The sequence below is a fragment of the Lactuca serriola genome, chromosome 8, assembly GCF_051521515.1.
Source record: "Lactuca serriola cultivar US96UC23 chromosome 8, Lser_US96UC23_V15, whole genome shotgun sequence".
NCBI classification, from domain to species: domain Eukaryota; kingdom Viridiplantae; phylum Streptophyta; class Magnoliopsida; order Asterales; family Asteraceae; genus Lactuca; species Lactuca serriola.
This window is the reverse complement of record NC_136415.1, coordinates 149,153,069-149,176,320: the sequence shown is the minus strand read 5'-3', so window position 1 is coordinate 149,176,320 and position 23,252 is coordinate 149,153,069. Positions and strand designations below refer to the sequence as shown.

Genomic DNA, 23,252 nt, shown 5'->3' with positions numbered 1-23,252 from the left:
CAAGTGTGAGTTCTGGTTGCGCAAGGTGCAGTTCCTTGGTCACCTCGTTAACCAGAAGGGTATTTTGGTGGATCTGGCCAAGATAGAGGTCATGATGCAGTGGGAGGTCCCGAAGTCTCCATCCGAGATTCGGAGCTTCCTAGGGTTGGCAGGGTATTACCGGAGGTTCATTTGGGATTTCTCCAAGATAGCAGTGCCGCTCACCCGACTGACCAAGAAGTCGGTGGTTTTTCGTTGGGGGCCTGAGCAGCAGGCAGCGTTCGAGACCCTCAGGCAGAGATTGTGCGAAGCTCCGATCCTTACCTTGCCAGAGGGAGTAGAGGACTTCGTAGTCTACTGTGATGCCTCAATCACAGGTATGGGAGCAGTGTTGATGCAGCGAGGCCATGTGATAGCTTACGCCTCGAGACAGTTGAAGCCTCACGAGGCTAACTATCCTACCCATGATTTAGAGCTGGGGGCGGTTGTGTTTGCCCTCAAGATTTGGAGGCATTATCTTTATGGGGTCCGTTGTACTATCTACACGGATCACAAGAGTTTGAGGTACCTTATGGATCAGCCGAGTTTGAACATGAGGCAGAGGAGGTGGTTGGATGTGCTGAAGGATTATGATTGTGAGATCCTTTACCATCCAGGGAAGGCCAATGTGGTGGCTGACGCCCTAATCCGCAAAGTGTCGGAAGCCCCTATCAGAGATTTGTGTTTGAGGATGACAGTGATTACTCCGTTGTTGGAGCGGATCAAGGAGGCTCAGGGTGAGGGCCTCAAGGAGGAGCGGCAAAAGTGTGAAAGGATAGTGGGCCGAGTAGCTTCGTTTGATTATGACAGTCGGGGATTGCTGACACTTCATGGGAGAGTGTGGGTACCGTACTGGGGTGGGGTACGACAAGTGTTGATGGATGAGGCTCATAAGTCTCGATTTTCTATCCACCCAGGGGCGACGAAGATGTATAGAGATCTTCGACCCGATTATTGGTGGCCTTGCATCAAGCGGGATGTCGCTTGGTATGTTGAGAGATGCCTGACCTGCAGGAAGGTCAAGGCGGAACACCAGAGGCCTCACGGCAAGATGCAGCCGTTAGACATTCCCGTGTGGAAATGGGAGGACATCACCATGGATTTTATCACCAAGCTTCCCAGGACCGCACGAGGAGTAGATTCGATATGGGTAGTAGTGGATCGGTTGATGAAGAGTGCTCATTTTATCCCGATTCAGGAGAGTATATCGGCAGAAAAGTTAGCCGATATCTATGTGCGTGAGATCGTGGCACGTCATGGAGTGCCGGTATCGGTGGTGTCAGACCGAGATGTCCGTTTTACATCCAGATTCTGGAAGCAGTTTCACGACGAGATGGGTACTCGTCTCCATTTCAGCACCGCTTTCCACCCTCAGACGGACGGGCAGAGCGAGAGGACGATTCAGACTCTCGAGGACATGCTCAGGGCATGTGTTCTAGACTTCGGTGGCAGTTGGGATACGTATCTTCCGTTAGTGGAATTTTCGTATAACAACAGTTATCATGCGAGCATTGATCGACCTCCCTTTGAGATGCTTTATAGGAGGAAGTGTAGGACCCCGATTTGTTAGGGCGAGGTCGGTCAGCGAGTCGTTGGGAGCATAGAGGTGGTGCTCAAGACGACCGAGTTGATTCAGCAGGTCCGTAGTAGACTGCAGACTGCGCAGAGTCGGCAGAAGAGCTACACCGACAGGAGGCGTTCAGACTTGGAGTTCCGGGTGGGCGATATGGTCCTTCTGAAGGTCTCACCCTGGAAGGGTGTCATCAGGTTTCGGAAGAGGGGCAAGCTGGGCCCCAGGTTCATTGGTCCTTTCAGGGTTTTGGCCCGAGCGGGTCGGGTTGCTTATCGGTTGGATCTTCCTGCAGAGCTTAGCCAGATCCACAACACTTTCCATGTGTCTCAGTTGAGGAAGTGTTTGGTGGATGAGTCAGCAGTTGTTCCCTTAGAGGATATTCAGGTTGATAGTAGCCTGAATTATATTGAGAGGCCGGTCGCGATTCTGGACCGGAAGACAAAGACCTTGAGGAACAAGGCAATTCAGTTAGTAAAAGTGCAGTGGCAGCACCGGAAGGGGTCTGAGTGGACGTGGGAGGCTGAGGAAGAAATGAGAGAGCACTACCCGGAGTTATTTGCAGATTCAGCCGTAGCAGACTTCGAGGACGAAGTCTGAGACAAGTGGGGGAGAATTGTAACGCCCCGTCTCTGGTATGTTGCTTCCGTGGCATTTATTTAGAAGTTTTATTGAGGGACTCGGCGAGTCTATGGCCTGACTCGTCGAGTAGGGTCGAGTTTTCGAGCACGTGTTAGTCGGCGACTCGGCGAGTCCATATTCTGGACTCGACGAGTCTGCCTGCCAGGAAGAAACCCTAAATTCCCGGGTTGCTCACTATTTAAGCAATGTTATGTGCCCCAAACTCGCCTCCTTCACCCTCAAAGAGCTGTGAGAAAACCCTAATCCATCCCTTGATTGTTTTAAGTGTTTTTTTGTGGATTTTGAAGGCTTGAAGAAGAAGAAGAAGAAGGGAACAAAGAGAAGAGGTGTAGAGCAAAGATCCAAGGGAAAAATCAGAGTTCATTGAGGTATTTCTCGGATTCCTTCTGTTTTATGCTTTAGACCTCCATTAGAACACTTCTAGGGCTAGTTTGATGTATTTTCCAAACCTTATAGTTGTATGGATGCCTTAATAGGTCGAGATATCCCTAGATCTATTCATTTAGGAGTTGTAGAGCCCGGATCTATGGCCTTTTTGAAGATGCTTTGCATAAGAACCCTAGATCTAGCCTTTATTAGGCTTTTTGAGCCTTATTATCTTCTTGGACGCTTATGGGCACGTAAAGATAGAATCTTTACGTGCTAATCGAACTAAGGAAGCCCAGATCTATAAGTTTTAGACGCTGGATTCAAGCAGAATCGAGTTTAGAGTAGCTGCATGGATGTGACTCGGCGAGTCGGAAGAACGACTCGGCGAGTCAAGTCGCGAGTCCCGTTTTTCCCATTTTTGAGTGATGTCGAGTGGGAGCCTGTGAGTAGTAGAGTGGACTCAGTGAGTTGGAGGGCAGACTCAGTAATTGAGGGACTCGACGAGTTGTTCATACAACTCGGCGAATCCAAGGCAATCTTCTTAGCTCAAGAACAACTCGTCGAGTTGTTCATATGACTCGGCGAGTAGGATGCAGATTGTCTAAGTTCTTGGATCGAGAGGGTACTCGTCGAGTCGATGCCATACTCGACGAGTAGCCAAAAGTAGGGTTGAGAAGTGAGACTAGAGACTCGGCGAGTTGGCGGCCCAACTCGGCGAGTCAGGTCAACTGTAGGTTGACTTTGACCGGGAGGGTTGACTTTGACCAGGGGTAAAAGAGTCATTTTACCCAATGCAGTGACTAGAATCTGATTGAGTGTGTTTGTGGATTGTAGTCGGGGAGATACTGGAGCTGCAGCAGTTAGCTTCCAGAGCCATACACACAGCAGCCTGTTCACGAGGTGAGTTTCCTTCCAGTAGGAACGGGTCTAAGGCCACAATGCCGGCCCGTTCAGTTAGCCGTAGTTTCTGGACTTCGATCTAATGCAGTAGCTAGTATGTTTGACGCCTCTGTGGCTCAGACAGGATTTATGTGTTTATGCTAGTTGATATGTTTATGCTATGTTTGGTCAGCTTCGGACTTCGGTCCGATGTAGGGGACAGAGGTCCCAGTCAGCTTCGAACTTTGGTCTGATGTAGGGGACGGAGGTCCCTGTCAGCTTCGGACTTCGGTCCGATGTAGGGGACGAAGGTCCCAGTCAGCTTCGGACTTCGGTCCGATGTAGGGGACGGAGGTCCCAGTCAGCTTCGGACTTCGGTCCGATGTAGGGGGCAAGGCCCAGTATGTGCTTTATATGTTATTGTGTGGTATGTGGTAGTTTGGGGGAGCTCACTAAGCTTCATGCTTACAGTTTCAGTTTTGGTTTCAGGTACTTCCACAAGCAAAGGGAAGAGCTCGGGATGATGGCATCGCACACACCACAGCTTCAGTTTTGTCCTGGGAGTTAATTCAGTTTTCTTGATATGTTTGGATACAGTTGTGACACAGTTTTTCTCACAGTATTTTATTATGGTTTTTGAAACACGCAGCATATGGTTTTATTATGTGATACTCAGACTCGTGGGTTTTGTTATAATAAAAATCAAAATTTTTGGGTGGTATTTTTGGGTTGTTACAAGGGTTCCCCAATACACGAAAATCCCCTTCGTACAAAGTAAGCTTCCAACTCACGTTTATTCATCTTTTTTTACTCCAGATTAGCTTATAGTTCTTCATTAATAATTTACAGGTTTTATTGCATAACAGTTGAGGTAGAAAATGTGGGGAAGAAGAAGATGGATTTGGGGTGGGTTTTTTTTGACTTTTTCTTTACACACACACAGAGAGAGAGAGAGAGATATGGATCCAGATTAATTAATTATTTTCTTTTTCATTTAAATGAAACAGAAAAAAAAAACATAAAAAATAAATCAGAAGAGCATTACGGTCATTTCAGTTTACTGAGGGACCAAATCTGCAACGAAACTAGCTCAAAAAGGACCACTAATCCAAAAAAGTCGATGTTTGGACTAAAATCCCAAAAAAAATACATAGGACCATTTTTCCAATTTTGTCTTAAATAAATCAATAAATTGGTCACATTCAAGACACATATATTAATAGAATCTTAAGAAGATCAAAGTTATAACACTCCAAGTTTATATTCATGTCAATGTGACATGACATTAAGGTTATGTGTGACAGACTAGCTGAAAAGCTAGCTGATGGCTGAAAAGCTAGCTGTTAAATAAAAAGATATCTGATAGCTGAAAAGCTAGCTGATAAAAAATAACGTTTGGTAAAACTAGCTGTAAAGCTACCTGAAATATATAAAATTACATAAAAGAACATGTAAAAATATGTGTTTCTATAATTAATTAAGGGGTGTATTTGGAAATTTTTTAAAAAGCTTCTAAAAAGCTAGTCTAAGTAGCTTTTCAAAAAGCTAGTCTATAAGCTACTTTTTGGTTTACCAAACACGACAACATAAAAAGGCTCGAAAAATAAGCTAGCTTATCAGCTAGCTGTGGCACGCCAAACACTGCCTAAATTAAACACGCGTCATGTATCGTGTCATACAGGGTAAGATGATATATATATATATATATATATATATATATATATATATATATATATATATATATATATATATATATATATATATATATATATATATATATATATATCAACGAAATCTTAGGACATGCCACTAGATTATTACAAGAAATATTACTAGAACTAACGGACTAAAGACAAATTTCTAGTTTATGACCGAACAGTATACACTTAAGGACTATTCGGAGTCCACTTTCCAGCTGGTCCTTAAACTAAAAATAGGATTGTTTAAAGACATAAGAACCAGTCTAGGACAAACCGATTTAAGAGCGGTTTTGGTTTAGTGGAGGACCATTATTAGTTTTGGATCGTTTTGCTAATTGCCCATTTATGTAGGCTAGCATTGACCCGTGAGGAATGAACAAGAAAGAGTTGGAAATTTTGCATTTGAATTTCTAGCCTTAGCCTTATATTTGATGTTACATGAATCATTCCCTCCCTCGCACTTATGTTTTAACCAATTTGGTATTTTGTTTCTTTACCATATCGAACTTATAGGGTAGAACCATTACACAACTTTTGAAAATTCAAAATGGTAATATTAATTTCAAAAAGACGTGCAAGGAGTCAAGGACTAACTTAGTACATTCTCCCAAATAGAAAATACAACTCACTTTCTATACAACATTCAATTCGTATTCAAAACCCATATTCCAATCCGAATTTCATTCTACAACCCTTTAATCTCACAAAACTTTACGTACGTAGTTTCCAATTTTCATCTCAACCACAAAAATACTATTAAGATCAAAAAAAACATCCATAAACCTAATTCCCAGAATTCTTCCTCTTTCCAATCTCCACTAACATTGTCAACAAAGCCTCACACATCTCACATGCATCAGCACCCGTCTGATTCTTGCTCCATGATGAATACACCATCCATGCATGATCAAGCTTTTGATCGGGTCTAACCACCACCGATCCCGGGACTTCCGCATCGCGACATGTCACCAACCCATCGCTTTTCTCCCCATACCGGAGTTGCAGGTGGAGAGCCGACACCGCCATGGCGGCAGACACCGGAACCACCACCGGAACGCGGTGTTTCACCATGGGACCCACCTCGTACTCGGATTCATCCGGACCGGGTCCCATGAATGGAAGCTTGGGAAGCTCTACGTGTGCTATGTGTGACATCATCGATATCACCCCGGGTCCCACGTTTGCTTCAGATCGAAATGATATGAGTGGGATTCCTTTTGGGAGTTTGTGTTTGCTCAAGAATTGTTTTCTTTTCTCGTATGTTAGATCCTCAAGAGACTTTATGTCTCCCTAAGAAAAAAAAAACGGTCTTTCTCATTCAACTTACTTCTAGAAGGGTAAAATGGTCCTTTACTCATAAAGTAAAAAGTAAGATTTACCTTGATGATCCTACAGACTATGAGTTCCATGATTCTTCTAGTTTCTTTATCAGCAATTTGCCCTTCACGCATGATATCAGATGCAATTGGGGTTCCACCATAAGGACTCTGCACAAGCGCCAATCCTGCAACTTTATCTTTCAAATCACACCAATAAATCGATAATGCAGCAGCAGCATCCACACCACCTTTGCTGTGACCAAGCAACATCACACGTTTACCAGAGCCCCAATACAATTCTTCAATATATTGCTTCAATACCCATGAATTGTACTCCACTGATGCCTTCAATTTTTATCAAAATCAAGAAATCTTCACTTATTATAATTTGTAGCATCCTAATTTCAAATTTTCCTGACTTTGAAAAATCTATGGATTCAAGATTCAAAGTAATTTTCAATTGATATAATTGGGTAGGTTTTTTAAAGTATAATGTCTTGATTGAAAGTGGAAAGCGCAATGCTATGATAGAAAGAAATGGAAGTAGGATGATTTAATAAACAGATAAAGAAAGGCTATATCATGCATGGAATAAAGTTCTTGATTTTAAGGTTGAAAATCAAGAAATGATACCTCACTATGGATTTTTGCTATATGGCAAGCTAAACCCATCTTTGAAAAGAATCTCTTGGTGCTAACAAAGTACAAGGGACCATGGTTGCTGAATAATCCTGAAAATTTTCACAACATTTTCAGAAAAAAAAAATAGCAAATTTTATGTTCAAAGTCAAACAGGAAATGAAGAAATAGTAGGAAAGTCAAAACAACACAAGGTTTTTTTTTACCTGGAATTAGTAAATACACGTATGAATCGGGTAGATTGTGCTCTCCATTCCTTAAGAAGAAAACACAACATTGTTTTAAACAAGGGTCAAATGCAAGAAATAGCAATGTACTTTGATTGATTTGTTTTTTATAGCATCCTATTTTCATTCCTTCCTATTACAACATTGTCCTAATAAGAAAAAAAAAATTAAAAGTAAAATGCTAAAATTGGGTAGATTTCCAAAGTAGGAAAAATGAAACTCTCATGTTATAATATAGAAATAAATGAAAGTACATTGCTTTTTCTTGCATTTAGCCCTTTAAAGTAATCACATAATTAGGGATCTATGATAGAATTAGTACCTTATTGCATTTAAAAGTTCTAAAAATCTAGCGGATCCATCTTCAACTGGATCCATGTTAGGGTCCCGTTGGATCCATCCAATATCAGTGGATGACCCGTGTAAAGTAATTTGTACTCGAGATATAATGCTGACAAATTCCAAGATAATTGGAACAAAAATAGCATAAACAATTAACAATGTCAATATTCAAATACCAAAGATTCTTTATGATCATTTTGAAGCAAGAAAATCGATTACTAACCTCCTAACACGAATTCGTGCACGTTTAATGCATTGAGAAGAGATCCGGTAAGGAGCCAATGCTAGAACCAAAGCCGATTTCACAAAAAATTTAGTGAGTTCCAACCTACAATTGTACAACTACAAGAAATCAGGTACACAACAGTCTGCTAGGTGGCTAGCATAAAAGGGGCCTAATCCACCTTGGGAAAAGAAAATAGGGAATACCGAAAATACCCTTTTAAAATGAAGCGGATACCGCCATAAAAGAACTTCCTTTCTATAATTTCGAACCCCGAAGGTGAACAATCCTCAAGACTTGAAGTTTCTTGATTATGTACATCAAGAACTGTAACAAGATTCTTTGATGTTGAAGAACAAGAAGATGAGCAGCTAGTGGAAATAGAAGATCCGGGGTCTTGAGAGGGAGAAACGGACACAAAATCTTCAGAGAATCCAACAACGTCTCTGTATATAAGATCCTCTATGGTAACATTAAAGTTAGTTTTTTAAAGGGTATACAAAGAATGGATTAAAAGAACATGTGTAGTGGACTTACCAAAAAATTGGATAAAACGATTGCTTATAAAAGAAGTCAATGCCAAAAGACGGGAAAAAATGTCATCCAATAATGCTTGTGGCATAAAAGGACTAACAATCCCCATACCATTATTGTAACCCTGATAAAACACACCTATATTAGAAACTCTGTAGATCATGACTTTGAACATAACAAAATAATCATACAGTGTTTGACATGCATTGGATTGAGACAAAAATTGTAACTTTTTGTCCTACCTAAAAAGGGTAACATAAGGGGGCATTCACGTCTTTTTTAGGCTTAAATTTTGTTTACAAAAAAGGGAAATGGTGGTTATTTCAAGATAGCACGTATTTGTACTCACTATTGATTGGCCATGTGAAATTCCTCCATGGATATACAAGTCTCCCATTACAAGCAGTCCTGAAGAACATAAAGACTTGATTAATAAATTGGTGTTAGAGTGACTAATTGTAACTCAAAATACATTTAAGATTTGGTATAATGTGATCCATCACCATATTTCAATCACAGTCGGTCTTACTATCAACATGATCAAAACACATAATCAAGGTAAAAAGATTGTATAGAAATCCATTGATGAGATTCAAGAACAAATCGAAGAAATCAAACACATACTAATGAAGAAGCAAACTTACAAGATTCTGTAGAAATGAATCCCGAATCAATTGACGGAGACTTGAATCTGCAGAACGCGATACAGATCACTTTCAGAACCATAAGAACCATATATTTATAGTCTTATAGATAATAGATGAGTACATTAAATGCGACCGCATCGTCCGCATGAACTTTCCCAATTTGATTAAAGCATTAAAGAAATCTATTAATATATTACATGGATCATTATAATATTGGGGAAGTATTTTGATTCGAACCGAATTAAAGAGGCTGGCATCGATTTGGAATGGAGTGTGGCAAAGAAACTGATCCAGAAAGCTGATCTTTATCCAATGCCAGTTAGATTGGCCCACCTCAGGTCCCAAATCAAAAGCAAAAGAGAAGAGTGGGGTTCCAAAATATCCTGAAATTCGAAACTTCTACAAAATACCTTTCGCAATCAAGATCGTATGAAGGTCAATTTCATATAAAGAAGGTGAAATCGGTAGATTTTGAGGTGAAATTCCATATATCCAGAATCAATTTGTTTAAATTTTTGAAGTTCAAAATTCAAACATTTAAAAAACACCCTCCAAAATTAAGAACCGGGATTGCTTGAGACTGAAATCATCTTTGATACTTTAAATCTGACAAAGGTGAAGAAGAGCAGATTTTGTTGGAAGAGGAGAGTGGGGGACGATGGATTGAGGACACGTGTCGGCGTAATGATGAAGATGTTGATGTAGTCAGCGAAATGGTGTCTTTTTGGGGAAGGAAAATCGATTAAAGTAGTCGCTTAAAAGCCGGACATCGTTGAGGAGTTAAACAGAAGAAGGAAAGTCACGTGGCCATTGGGGGTGTTCCTTTCCTTTTTAAGGCTAATGACTTTTGACTTTTGAGGATTTCTATGCATTTAGATAGTGGTTGAAATTACAGTTATAAAATTATAAAAATAAAATCACAATTATTAGGATAAGGCTGGTGTGTCAATTATAAACATGCTAAACCACAATACAAACAATTCAGGCATGTCGAGCATCTAGAACAATGCTTGCCAAACCACATCAACAATCTTTGCATTTTCCAGTTGTATTATAAAAATGCTTACAACATGTTTAACTAGTGAGATAGAAAGCGACAATTTATTCGATGAAAGGAAAAGTGAAGGCGAAGAGCAAAGGAAATAGTGTGGTGGCGTTAAGGTGATACACAAAAAATAAGGAAAGGTATGGTAGTACATCTCATAGCCTAAGTGTATATGTTTTTGTTAGAATGGAGAAATTATAAGAGTACATGTGAAAAATTATGTATTAAAATGATCATTTTAAGAACTAAGATATCAACATGACCAACTTTTCATCTTTTAAAACCCTCGTTAATCTGCAAATCTACATTTAAGCTTGTGAACCTTCGCAAGATATGTTGTTGCGATTATGGTTTTTTTGCATGTTTTTTCTATAAAAATCACATTAAAAATATCACAATATGTGATACATCGATCCCTTGTTTATTTATTGACCAATTTTATGAAATAAAATATAAGAATATTAGGATTAAAAGGGGAAAATTTTTTATTGTGTGTTCTTATGTTTGAGATTTAAAAATAAAAAAATAAAAAATAAAAAAATAAAAAAATAAAAAAATAAAAAATAAAAAAAAACCCACGAACCTGCTAGGTTTCATGCAAAACAAATAAACTTAAAACTCTTAAGTTCGTATGCAACCCAAAGATCTATGTTTTCATTATTGAACCAATAACTAAGAAAATAAAAAAAAACCCTAGGTATATTTCAAAAATCATAATAGGGTTTATGTTTACATACCTTGTTATTATAGCAAATAACATGAATCCTTTACTTGTAGATCTCTTGGAAGCAAGCACCACAAATTGTCGTGCCACTAATAAATCACACTCAAACTAACAAAAATGATGACTATAGAGAGAGGGAGGGGAAAGGAGAATTTTGGCTATCTCTATGCAGGTATATGTCGTCAAAAATACAAGGATTAATGGTCTTTATACAGTGGTCCAAGGAAACCCTAGATAACCTTGATTTGAATATTAAATTAATATTTCAAATCCGGTATTTATCTCATTTCTTATTTATCTGCATGGGATATTCTAGAAACCCTGGAATATCCTCTCAAAGTCGTCCAACCCTAATGGTGGAAGGTATTGGAGTCTTTTGTTCAACTATTGAACAATTGCGCTTTAAACCCTACACTTTTAATTAATTCTATAAATCCCAAAATTAATTCTAATTAATTTCTGGTTAATTATTAATTAAATAATAGTTTTTCTAATTAATATATTATTTTCATAATACATTAATAAAAAATTTATATTAATTTATTAATCAGATAATAAATTAATCTCTCTCTAAAAGTCATCATATCCAATTGCTAGGTTTAAGGGCAACTCAAAAGGACTGTGCTACTATCAATTCAACTATATACCAATTATAGTTATGGGCTTAGACACCTAATACAAAAATCTCCCACTTGGATAAGTCTGTAACTATAACGGCCAGTACAACTTCTGAATTGATAAGCAAATTGTAACTTCCAAAAGCCGCTGCCGAATTCTGACCCGGTCAGTTACGCGTGCTAAGATAAGTGATCATATAATCATCTGTTTTGCAAGATATCATTCGGACATGAGACATGGAATAGAATCAATCTCATTGTCCAAGACTTTGTTTCCCGATTTCTGATTTGTGATGATATAAGACTTCTAATTAAACACATCAATTTAGTCCTGGCTGGGCCCAGGACTTTAAGTCAACACCAAATCACCGATGGGTCCAAAGATATCACATTTCCTGTTAGGGCAAAAGGAAAGAACAAATTTTGACTCATATGCTTGCATACTTTACTCATCAAATCATACATGACAATACATTTTATAACATCAAGTTCTTGATGCGTTTACGCATTACCAATGTAGAATCGACTTGTAAATTACAACTCATATATCTTCGTTTCAAGATCATAAGATATTATCGTCTCATAATTACTCGTGATAGAATCCATGTAGTAATTCTCTGAGCGTCGGTTTATCCAATACTTAAATCTCTTATTCATGAACATTTGAACATTACAGTAATTCTATTGATGTGTCTAACTCCCTTAGACAATCTACAATTTAGTTCATGACAATCTTAATTCACTACTTACTTCCAAAAGGACGACTGACTGTGAAATTTGAATAATCATATTATTCTGGAAGTAAAACATGCAAAACAAAACACAAGAATAAACAATTGACAAAAGGCGGTAAACAAACTCATAAATAATTCTCTATTATTTAATCACAAAAAATAAATTATATTTATTTTGTTACAAGTTTCAAAATAACTATCTAACTACTAAAAACTAATATCATCTCTCAAACCAATGCTCCTTGTATGTTGATTGTGCTTGACCCTACTCAGAGCCTTCGTCAAAGGGTGTACATGATTCTCTTCTGATGATACCCTCTTCATGATGAGATGACCTTATTCTACCCTATTTATGATGTAATGGTACTTTCTATCGATATGTCTAGACTTTACATGATCTCTTGGTTCCTTAGTCAAGACAACCGCTCCTTCATTATCGCGTAAAAGTTTCATTGGCTCTTGAATGGTTTAGACAACTCTAAGATCTCTTATGAAGTTCTTCAATCAAACTGCTTCCTTAGATGCTTCACTTGCAGCTATGTACTCTAATTCGCAGGTCGAATCAGACATCGTATCCTGTTTGGAACTCTTCCAAGTTACTGCTCCACCATTTAGAGTAAAAGCCCGACTGAGAACGAAAACTGTCTCTATTTGTCTGAAAGATGGCATCACTGTACCCACTCACTCTCAATGTGTCACTGCCACCAAGGACTAGAAGCATGTGCTTCGTCCTCCGCAAATACTTGAGAATGTTCTTAACCGCTGTCCAATGAGCTTTACCGGGATTTCCCTGATAGCGACTGACCATGCTCAAGGAAAAGGACACATCAAGGTGAGTACATGTCATAACGTACAAGATTGACCCTATAGTCAAAGCTTAAGTTACCCGACTCATATCAGCTATCTCTTCATCTGTATTAGGGATTTGAGTCCTATTCAATTTGGTATTGGTCTTGATAGGTAGCTCTCCTTTCTTGGAATTTTCCATACTAAACTTCTTTAGTACTTTATCAAAGTATGTACTTTGACTAAGTCCAATTAGTCTCTTCTTTCTATCTCTCAAGATTCTTATCCCGAGAATATAGGTTGCTTCCCCAAGGTCTTTCATGGCAAAACACTTTCCAAGTCAAGATTTAACTTCTTGCATGGTTGGAATGTCGTTTTCCTTGAGTAGTATGTCATCGAAAGACAACACCAGAAAAGTCACTATACTCCTACTAGCCTTGATATACACACAGGACTTATCTTTACTCCTAGAGAAACCAAACTCTTTGACTTTCTCATGGAAGCAAAGATTCCAGCTGCAAGATGCTTGTTTTAATCCATAGATGGATTTCTCAAGCTTGCACACTCTATTTGGAATCTTTGCATCTACAAAACCCTCTAACTGACTCATGTAAACATCTTCAGCCAACTTCCCATTAGGGAAAGTGGTTTTGACATCCATCTTCCAAATTTCATAATCATGAAAGGCAGTTATGGAGAGCATTATCCTAATAGATTTTATCTTGGCTACTGGTGAGAAGGTCTCATCATAGTGAACCCCCAGGGTTTGAGTGAATCCCTTCGCAACTAGTCGAGTCTTGAAAGTGTGTACCTTTCCAACCATGTCAGTCTTCTTCTCGAAGATCCATTGGCACCTAACTGTCTTTCGACCTGGTACATTATTAACCAAATTCCAAACTTGTTTGTCATATATGGACTAGATCTCGATGTCTATTGCCTGTTTCCATTTAGCAGCCTCAGGCTACCATTGTTTCCTTGTAGCTAGCAAGCTCATCCAAATTTATCAGTGTCCTATCACTAACAAACATGTTACCATCTGTAGTAATATGGAAGCCATAGAACTCAGGTGGCCTGCTAACTCTACTAGAACTTCTAAGAGGTAATGACCTATCTATCGGTTCAATAGGAACCTCTTCCTCTGGTTGAGTTCTAGTATCATATAAGGTTCCTTCATTGGTTGACTCTTGAATTTCTTCAAAGTTAATGGTGCTCCCAATATCCTCTTTGAATATGAGCTCTCTCTCTCTCTCACATTCTCTCAAAAGACTCCTCTTCGTGCTACAAAGAACACGTTCTCACTAGTCTATAGAACAAATATCAAAATGACTGCTTTAGGTAACCAATTAAAATACACTTCTCACTTCTAGCTGCTAGCTTGTCATGAGTCTCTCGTCTCACGAAAGCTTCATAACCCCAAACTTTGATATGTGCTAATGAGGGAACTTTCCCCATCCACATCTTGTGAGGTGTTTTGGCAACCTTCTTTGTAGAGACAAGATTGAGGATGTAGGCGGATGTCTCGAAGGCATACTCCCAGAAGTGAATAGGAAGAGAAGCACAACTCATCATGGAACGAACCATGTCTAAAAGGGTCCGATTACGCCTCTCAGCCACACCGTTCAATTATGGTGTCCTGAGAGGAGTCAGTTGTGAAACTATTCAACATTCCTTTAGATAGTCGTTAAACTCGATAATAAGATACTCTTTGTATCTATCGGATCTAAGTATCTTTATCTTCCTGACCAACTGATTCTCGACTTCATGTTTAAACTCTTTGAAATTTTCAAAGGTTTCAAACTTATGCTTGATTAAGTATATATAACCATATCTTTAATAATCATCTATAAAAGTCACATATAATCGATTAGTATCCCTTGTAGATGATCTGAAGGGTACACACACATATGTATGTATGAGATCCAACAAACCTTCACCCCTTTCACAAGATCCAATGAAAGTTGATTTTGTCATCTTTCCTAAAAGACAAGATTCGCATGTATCATCTGATCTTAGGTTAAATGATTCCAACACTCCATCCTTTTGGAGTTGAGCAATGCGTTTCTTATTAATGTGTCCGAGATGACAATGTCACAAGCATGCTTTTTCTATAACATTGGAGGAATTAATATGAAAAACATCATTGCCTTAATTATCAGCACATGTCACATTTCATTCACACCATCACAAGGTAAAGCTTCAAATATAAAAACACCATTTTTATAAGCAGAAATAGAACCCTTCAAATCATTAAATGAATATCTAAAACATTGTCTGAATAAATCATGAAAATAAATAATGTACATGTCATCTCTGACGAGTAGCAACAATTTATTAAATCTAAACAAACACCACTACTAAGCACTAAACTATAAACTCCAATCTTTGTAACAAGAGAAGATCGCCTATTCCCTATGATCAGGTTCATTCTTCCATGCTCCTACTCCTCACTTTCTCTTAGGCCCTGCAACTCAGAACAAATGTGAAATCCACATCCTGTATCAAGGACCCAAGAAAGAGAAGATGATGAGTTATTATATGAAATAATGTATATACCTGTAGAAGAAGGCTTCACTTTGCCATCCTTGATGTCATGCAGATATTTTGGGCAACTTCGTTTCCAATGCCCCTTATCATTGCAGTAAAAGCAAGTGGCTTCTTTGGGATTAAAAGTGCGAGGAATGTCAGAACTGGGCTTTCCTTTGGTTCCATTGCTTGACAACCCAGCATGAAATTTTCCTTTCCAATTCTGTTTAGGAGGACCTTTCCTCTTCTTCCTCTTTCCCTGTCCAATAGCCAAAACAGAAGCACTAGCAGGAGTGGAGGCCGAACCTTTTCCCTTCATTCATGATTCAGTTGTCTGTAGTAGGTTGTGCAATTAAGCCAAGGTGTTCTTAGTGTTGTTCAAATGATGGGACATGATGAAATGATCATAACAATGTTTTAAGGAGTCCAGGACTATATCAATAGCCAACTACTCATCAAAGTGCACATTTAACCTAACAAGGTGTTCCATGTATCGTTGCATTCTCTGCACGTGGCTACATACATATTCTCCCTCTTTTCATCTTACATGCCATGAGGGCTTTGACCACTTCGTACTTATCTTGATGAGCTCGCTTGTGGAACTTTTCCACAAGGTCCTTGTTCATCTCATAAGGCCAATAGTCCTCATAAAATCTCTACAACTCAAGGGTCATAGTGGCTACCATGACGCAAGCAACTTTTGCCGCATCATCGTAGTGTTTCTTGTAGGAGGCTAATTCTTCAGGAGTGACCTTTTCTTCTTCGATTTCATTTAGTTCCTTCTCAAGGACATACTCCTTGTTCTCGAAACGAAGGGCCATTTTAATGTTGTGCATCCAATCGTTGTAGTTGGTGGCATCCAATGTCACCTCTGAGCAGATGGACAACAAAAAGAAGTTATAGTGGTTGGAGGAGGAGGAAGCAGAAGCATCAGCTGGAGTAGACATCTATAAAAAGAAGGTAGTTTTAGTTAGACAAGAATAATCCTTAATATAGAAACCCAAAATAGAATATTAAGGCTAGGACCCAACTATATAATTCACAACTAAGAAAATGGATGTTGTAATCTAATTGTAAATTTTATAAAGGTAGGTAAATGACGATTTACCAATTCCACCCGAAAAGAAACGAAATTAAGTGAAATTCCTAGGTCTTTTGAGATTCATTGAAACTATTCGTGACTGAGATACCGAGGATCACAAACAAGATGTGAGATTCATTGTCATTTATCATCCTAATTGATATGCTGGTAAACCACACACTTTCCATCAACAATGATAATTTATGAGATACCCATTACAACTCTTTATTAGTCCCTATTAGTGTGTTGGTTAACCATACACGCTCCACTAACGACTTATAAAGTGTAATGTGCAATTTCATGGATTAGTATACTAATTCACATTTTTCCTAAAGTAACTAGATTTTGGATTTTAAAAAAAGGTTCTAGTAATTTTTAATAGTATTATACTTTTAATGAGATTTATTTGTCCTATCAAATCCGTTCTGCTAACGACCCTCCACTACACAAGGAAGCGATCGGTGAAAGTTGACACCCATTCACCTACCGTTTTATAGGTAGTTCCTTATACCCCCTTATAGACTAGCTTCGTGAATGAGTCATACTAGCGATTTGACTGACTGATTCTTATACATATAATATATTAACAATTAATATATATATATATATATATATATATATATAAGGTGTATTTTAAACTTTTCAAAATACTAGGTTTATTAAATTTTTAAATTTCGAAAATTAATAATCAATTAATTTAAATTTAAAATAAACCAAAAATTGATTTAATATTTATCTGTTAATTAACAATAAATTAAAAACATTAAATCAAATAAGGATTAACTAATTAAATTAATCAAAGAATTTAATCCTAATCCTAACCCTCTAATTTTTGAAAATTAGGGTGTAGGATTTATCTAATTTTATAATTATCCCTTTTAATCAGATTAAACTAACAACTATCTAAAATAGGAAACCCTAACAAAACTAGCAATTTTCGAAAACTTGGGGAGGAAGGCTAGGGTTTCAAAACCTCAACCCTAATTTCGAAATCCATGGGGAAGGGGCTAGGGTTTCGAAAAAACTCTAACCCTAGTCGAAATTCGTGGCCTTTTAGGGTTTAATTTCTATAAACCCTAATTGATAAAATTCAACAAGTATAGCAATTCAATTGAAAACAAACCAAATGCATTGATACCATTGATAGGTTTTATGCAAAAACAAATAAACTTAAAACCCTTAAGTTCACATGCAACCTAAAGATCTATGTTTTTGCTATTGAACCTATAACTAAGAACATCAAATAAGAAACCCTAGAAACCCTATGTATATTTCGAAAATCATAATAGGGTTTATGTTTACCTACCTTGTTGTTATTATACCAATAATAAGAATCCTTTACTTGTAGATCTCTTGGAAGCAAGCACCACAATTAACGTGCCTCTAATAGATCACACCCAAACTAGCAAGAAGGATGACAGTAGAGAGAGGAGAGGGGAGGGGAGAATTTCGACTATCTCTATGGAGGAATATGTCGCTGAAAATACAAGGGTTAAGGGTCCTTATATAGTGGTCCAAGGACACCCTAGATAACCCTGATTTTAATATTAAATTAATATTTCAAATCTGGTATTTATCTCATTCCTTATTTATCCACATGGGATATTCTAGAAACCTTAGAATATCCTCTCAAAACCATCCAACCCTAATAGTGGAAGTTTATGAAGCCTTTTGTTCAACTATTGAATAATTGCACTTTAGACCCTACACTTTTAATTAATTCTATTAATTCCAAAATTAATTCTAATTAATTTCTGATTAATTATTAATTAAATAATAGCTTTTTTAATTAATATATTATTTTCATAATACATTATTTTCATAGTACATTAATAAACTTTTTATATTAATTTATTAACCACATAATAAATTAATCTCTCTCTCCCTCTCTTTCTCTAAAAGTCATCATGTCCAATTGCTAGGTTTGAGGGCAACTGAAAAGGATTGTGCTACTATCAATTCAAGTATATATACCAATTATAGTTATGGGCTTAGACACCTAATCCAACAGAACCATTAATCGACATTATCAAAGAGCATGATACATACCTCTAGAAGGAATTAGAAGCCTATCAACCATTTGAAATTGTCAAAGAGTTGAACAAATTGTTTAAACAACAAGTTAAATAGAAGCTATAGAAAACGTGGTAGAATCTTGACTCGGAGTTGCATCTACTAAAAACCGTTGAGAAGAATACTCTCAGCAACATACTAAAAAATCCACATTCGAAGGAAGAATGCAAAAATATTGTTGTTTGAACTAAAAAGGAAAAGAAAAAACATGCAAAGGATATTGATTGTAACCACTATAGTAATGTAGAGCACTAAAAGAGGATTTGTCCTCTAATTCTCTCTAATCTGAAACGATACAAAGTTGGCATGTCAGGTATATACTTACCTCTCTATGTGACTGGAACATTTTTTTGCATCAAGTTCACATGTAATTGGTACAAGTTGTAGAACTCACATTATGGTTGAGGAAGAAGGACCAAAACCTGATCTCTAACTAGATCTGAATTGTATCGTACCTTAAACTGAAGCAAATTAATACTAATGGTGAAATATTTTGTCTTCAAGGTTGAAGAAAATCAATAGCGAAGTCTCTTATGGGCTAAGAGGGGCCATGACCCCCTGGTTTTTGGGTTTCTAATATATATATATATATATATATATGTGTGTGTGTGTGTGTGTGTGTGTGTGTGTGTGTTTATTTAGTGAAAAAATCAACTAAATGACTAACTATCCCTATGATTTTAAGGTTATTTTTGATGTATTAAGTGAAAAGTTAGTTGATAAAAATGACGTTTGGTAAAAACTAGTTGATAAGCTAGCTTGAAGAAATAAAATGACATAAAAGAACATTTACAAGAATATGTTTTCTATAATTAATTAGTGGTATATTATGGAAATTTTAAAAAAAATATCTTAAAAAGCTAGTAAAATACATATCTAATGTTTTTAGAAAAATCGTTATCTCATATAACACAGATATCATGAACTCAGCTAGCAAGCAAGTATAACATACAGGCAAATTAAATACTTGATATCTATGTGTAAGTTGAAGGTAACTATGCACACACTTGACTTAGGTGAATGACTGGAGAATTTGACAACACTCTGCCAAACTCCTTGACTTTTCTTCTGATGTGACCTAGTTATGAATGTCATTAAGTCTCAACTTAATATTCCTGGCAACTAATGATAGTCTAGATTCCTTACTAATCCTAATGTCTACATTAAGATCTATAAAGTAAGGAACAACCAGGTAGGATCATATCGGAGGTAGGGTCCGTTTGGTATACAAAGTCTACTATTTGAGAATCCCACTTTAAACACCTCACTAAATCTAACCTAGACATCATCCCCATAAGTAAACCAATCAATATAATGACTTGAAATTACTGATAAATCTTAAATATAGGTTAATAATAATGACTATGACTACAATTAAAAGGTACACTTAAATAAAATAAGTGTATCTTAACTTACAGAGCAAGCTGATGAAAACTGGTAATTAAGCGGACAAAACTCTGAATCAAGAGCTCCTAATCGCCGACTATCAGACACCGCAGGGCTTCGCCGAGTAAATGCTTAAGGGAGAAAGGGCTTACAATTGAGAGAAATCGAGAGAGAAAAATAGGAATGGTGTGGGATTGAGTTGAAATTAGACTACTATTTATAGGGGTATTTCATTTGCATGTCATGTATATATAAGGTGCACGTCGCGTATCTGGTCAGAAGAGAGTGACGTGTCACTTTCTATGCGGTGCCACATGTCTCATTCTAGGTGGAGTGTCAGTGTGTGTTGCGAACTTTGTCGTTGCATGCGGGTGCATACGAAGAATTGGTGTTCCCTTGAAAGTTCATATCTTCTTCATACGAGCTCTATTTTTATGGGTTTTATATCCACGTGTAGCTATCTACGAGACCTACAACTTTCATTTATACTCTGTCGGCTAGTTTTGATTATTTTTAAAGCTATATTTTTAACAGGTTTAGACTGTTAAAGGCCGTTAAAAATTCATATCTCTCTTATATGACATCCTCTCGATCGTCTTTATATCGAATGATAGGTATTGACGAGATCTTCAACTCTCATTTATATTGTTTTTCCTAACAATCAACCGATTCCGATTTCAGTTTCTGAGTCGTATACTTCTATGCTGAAATATTAGAAAAGTCATAACTTCCTCTTACAAAGTCAAATTTGGGTGTTCTTTATATGTACGAAATCCTTATCATATATACCATAACTTCAGTTAAAATTATTTATCCTAAATAATTTTCTATCAAAATATTGTTTTATCATTTAATGACTAGCCTGTATCTATGGGTGTTACGCATCAAGGCAACACACATAGCATTTAAGCAATTAGAATACTTGTATGTATGTGTAAGTTGAAAGAAACTATGAACTCACTTGGCTTCGGCAGGTGACTAAAGAATTCGGCAGCACTTCGCCAAACTCCTTGACTTATACTCTAATTTGACCTAGATACGAATGACACTAAGTTTTAGTCTAATATTCCTGGCGACTAATGATAGTCTAGATTTGTCACACCCCCAAACCAGAATGGCGGAAACATTTGGGGGTGGGTGACTTCACGTAGTATCATAACAGTTGAATATTGTAAAGAAAGTAAACACAACCATCATATTGCGTGTAATACATGTTTCAAAAGAATATTACAAATATGATGATTTAAAATGTTTTGATAATAGACGCCTTAGCGTTCCTTCTCCAAAGGCTGATGGTTACCTGTATTACCGATTCCCTGAGAAATAGAAGCAGTTTTGAAAAAGTGTCAACAATTAAGTTGGTGAGCTCATAAGCGTTTTTGTACTGAATTTTGTATGTCCTTTAGTAAAAATAACTGAACGTGTTTTCCAGAAAATCCAATATTTTCTTCCCATAGTTTGAAAAAGTTCCAAAGGCTGGAGTGCAATAGTATCTTTCGTGCTCAAAGGATGAAAGTGAATTTATACTCAAAATAATGTATTTACTGAATGCATTCAAGAGTCTCATAAATCAAACTTATTTAATACTTCCGTGTGAGTTTTATAACCATGTTATTGACCCAGACTGCCTGTAACAACGTTCTTCAGGCGTTGTAGTGTTATGACATTTGTCACCCCAGACCTGTCGGTCTAACTGTAGCTAACAGTTTAGGTGCGAGATTGTCAGTCCCGTATAGATCTATACACAAGTATCACGCTCTCCTTCCAAGAGATTATGGTTTATAATATAGGGCTTGAAATGTGTACTTGAGAGTACGTTGAAGCTGAATGTCTCACAATACTTAGTATTAATAGATTTATGAAAGAAAAGTCTATATTTCATGTAGATGAAAGTATTTCATTTTCACAATGTTTACGTAAGGATGTAATGAATAACTTGTAAACTATACCCATTATAGTTTTTCCGAAAGTGTGTACCATTTGGTGATAAAAACTCGATGTAATAATAACTTTGTATATAGATTATACGTTGATATCGAAGTTGTTTAACATTTATAAAAATGTAGGTGGTGTATTTGGATCTGTATAAAACGATAAGTTTTTCTTGTATTGCACTTGTATTCCCTCCCCCCCCCCCCCTAAAATATGAAAAGACATGAAAAGAAAGTAGAGGTATGAACTCACTTGAAAAGTGTGACGATTCAAAGAAAACGAGCTTTTTATCGAGCGGCACTTCGACCGGAAAGTGGCGAGATTCTCGGGAATCTCGGGGCTTCGGACCTTCTTCGGGGCTGAGGTATGAAACCGGGGTGTCGGGGGTCGTCTCGGGATGCTAAACGGGAAGTAAAAGTGAGAGAGAAGAGAGAAATGGGCAAGGAAAGTTGGAGGTCTCGCAAGGTATTTATAGGTGGGGAAAACTGCCCTCGTACGCTGGGCGTACACCGAAGTACGCGGGGCGTACCTCGTACGTTGGGCGTACCCACGTACACGGGGCGTACGTCAACGATGACGTCAAAGTCCCTGATCTTCGGATGGGATGGTCGTAGAGTGGTAGGGGCGATGTGGCCGATCCGAGTCCGTGCACCACGTACGCTGGGCATACTCCGAAGTACGTTGGGCGCACTCCTTCGGATAAGCCTCGAAGTGTGTGCCAAAAACTTCAAAAATGCATAATTTTTGCATACGAGCTCCGTTTTTGACGTTCTTTATATCCACGCGTAGGTGAGAATATACTCTACAACTTTCATTTAGACTTCATCGGCAAATTTTGAATTTAATTTTTAATATTTTATTTTAAATAGGCCGGGACAGGATAATTTCGATAAAAATCCATTTGGTTTCGACTGTGTTTTTACCAATGTACTATTATTGTAGAGACCTTCAACTCTCGTTTAGGTTGCGTCGGCTAAAAATCGCTCGATCTTTATCCCGAGTTTTTAGCTGTCTACCGCTGTTCCGGAACTTAGAAAAATCGTAACTTCTTCAGACGAAGTCAGATTTGGGAGTTCTTTTTATGCACGCTCATGGTTTAACGTAATCTACAACTTTCCTTTAGGTTCCTAGGGCTAAAAAGTATTTTATTGAAGTTTCAGTTTTTACGCTTATTAGTGTTTTACTGGGTGTGTCGTGGATTTTCGATTGGTCATAACTTCTTTGTTATAACTCGGATTTGAG

The 23,252-nt window shown here is 37.5% G+C and overlaps 1 protein-coding gene across 2 annotated transcripts; it reads right to left on the bottom strand.

Moving 5' to 3' along the window:
- Positions 1–5,710: 5,710 nt before the first annotated feature.
- Positions 5,711–9,891, bottom strand: LOC145069579 (uncharacterized). 2 transcript variants are annotated; one of them, XM_079016518.1, is made up of 11 exons: positions 9,231–9,891; positions 9,107–9,153; positions 8,812–8,870; positions 8,466–8,586; positions 8,144–8,390; positions 7,929–8,033; positions 7,686–7,814; positions 7,343–7,392; positions 7,131–7,228; positions 6,558–6,842; positions 5,711–6,468 (listed from the first exon to the last, which is right to left on the bottom strand). In XM_079016518.1, the coding sequence occupies exons 3-11, from the start codon at positions 8,857–8,859 to the stop codon at positions 5,962–5,964; spliced, it is 1,590 nt and encodes a 529-aa protein (XP_078872644.1). In that variant the 5' UTR covers positions 8,860–8,870; positions 9,107–9,153; positions 9,231–9,891; the 3' UTR covers positions 5,711–5,961. The 2 variants fall into 2 exon arrangements, with proteins under 2 accessions (XP_078872644.1, XP_078872645.1); XM_079016519.1 differs by having other exon boundaries at positions 9,347–9,891.
- Positions 9,892–23,252: the final 13,361 nt, after the last annotated feature.

Coding starts and splice junctions, on each gene's coding strand:
- LOC145069579 (XM_079016518.1), bottom strand. CDS start 8,859: ATGGGAGACTTGTATATCCATGGAGGAATTTCACATGGCCAATCAATA. Junction 7,815..7,928: donor GCACGAATTCGTGTTAGGAG/GTTAGTAATCGA, acceptor GGAATTTGTCAG/CATTATATCTCGAGTACAAA. Junction 7,393..7,685: donor GAACTTTTAAATGCAATAAG/GTACTAATTCTA, acceptor TTTCTTCTTAAG/GAATGGAGAGCACAATCTAC.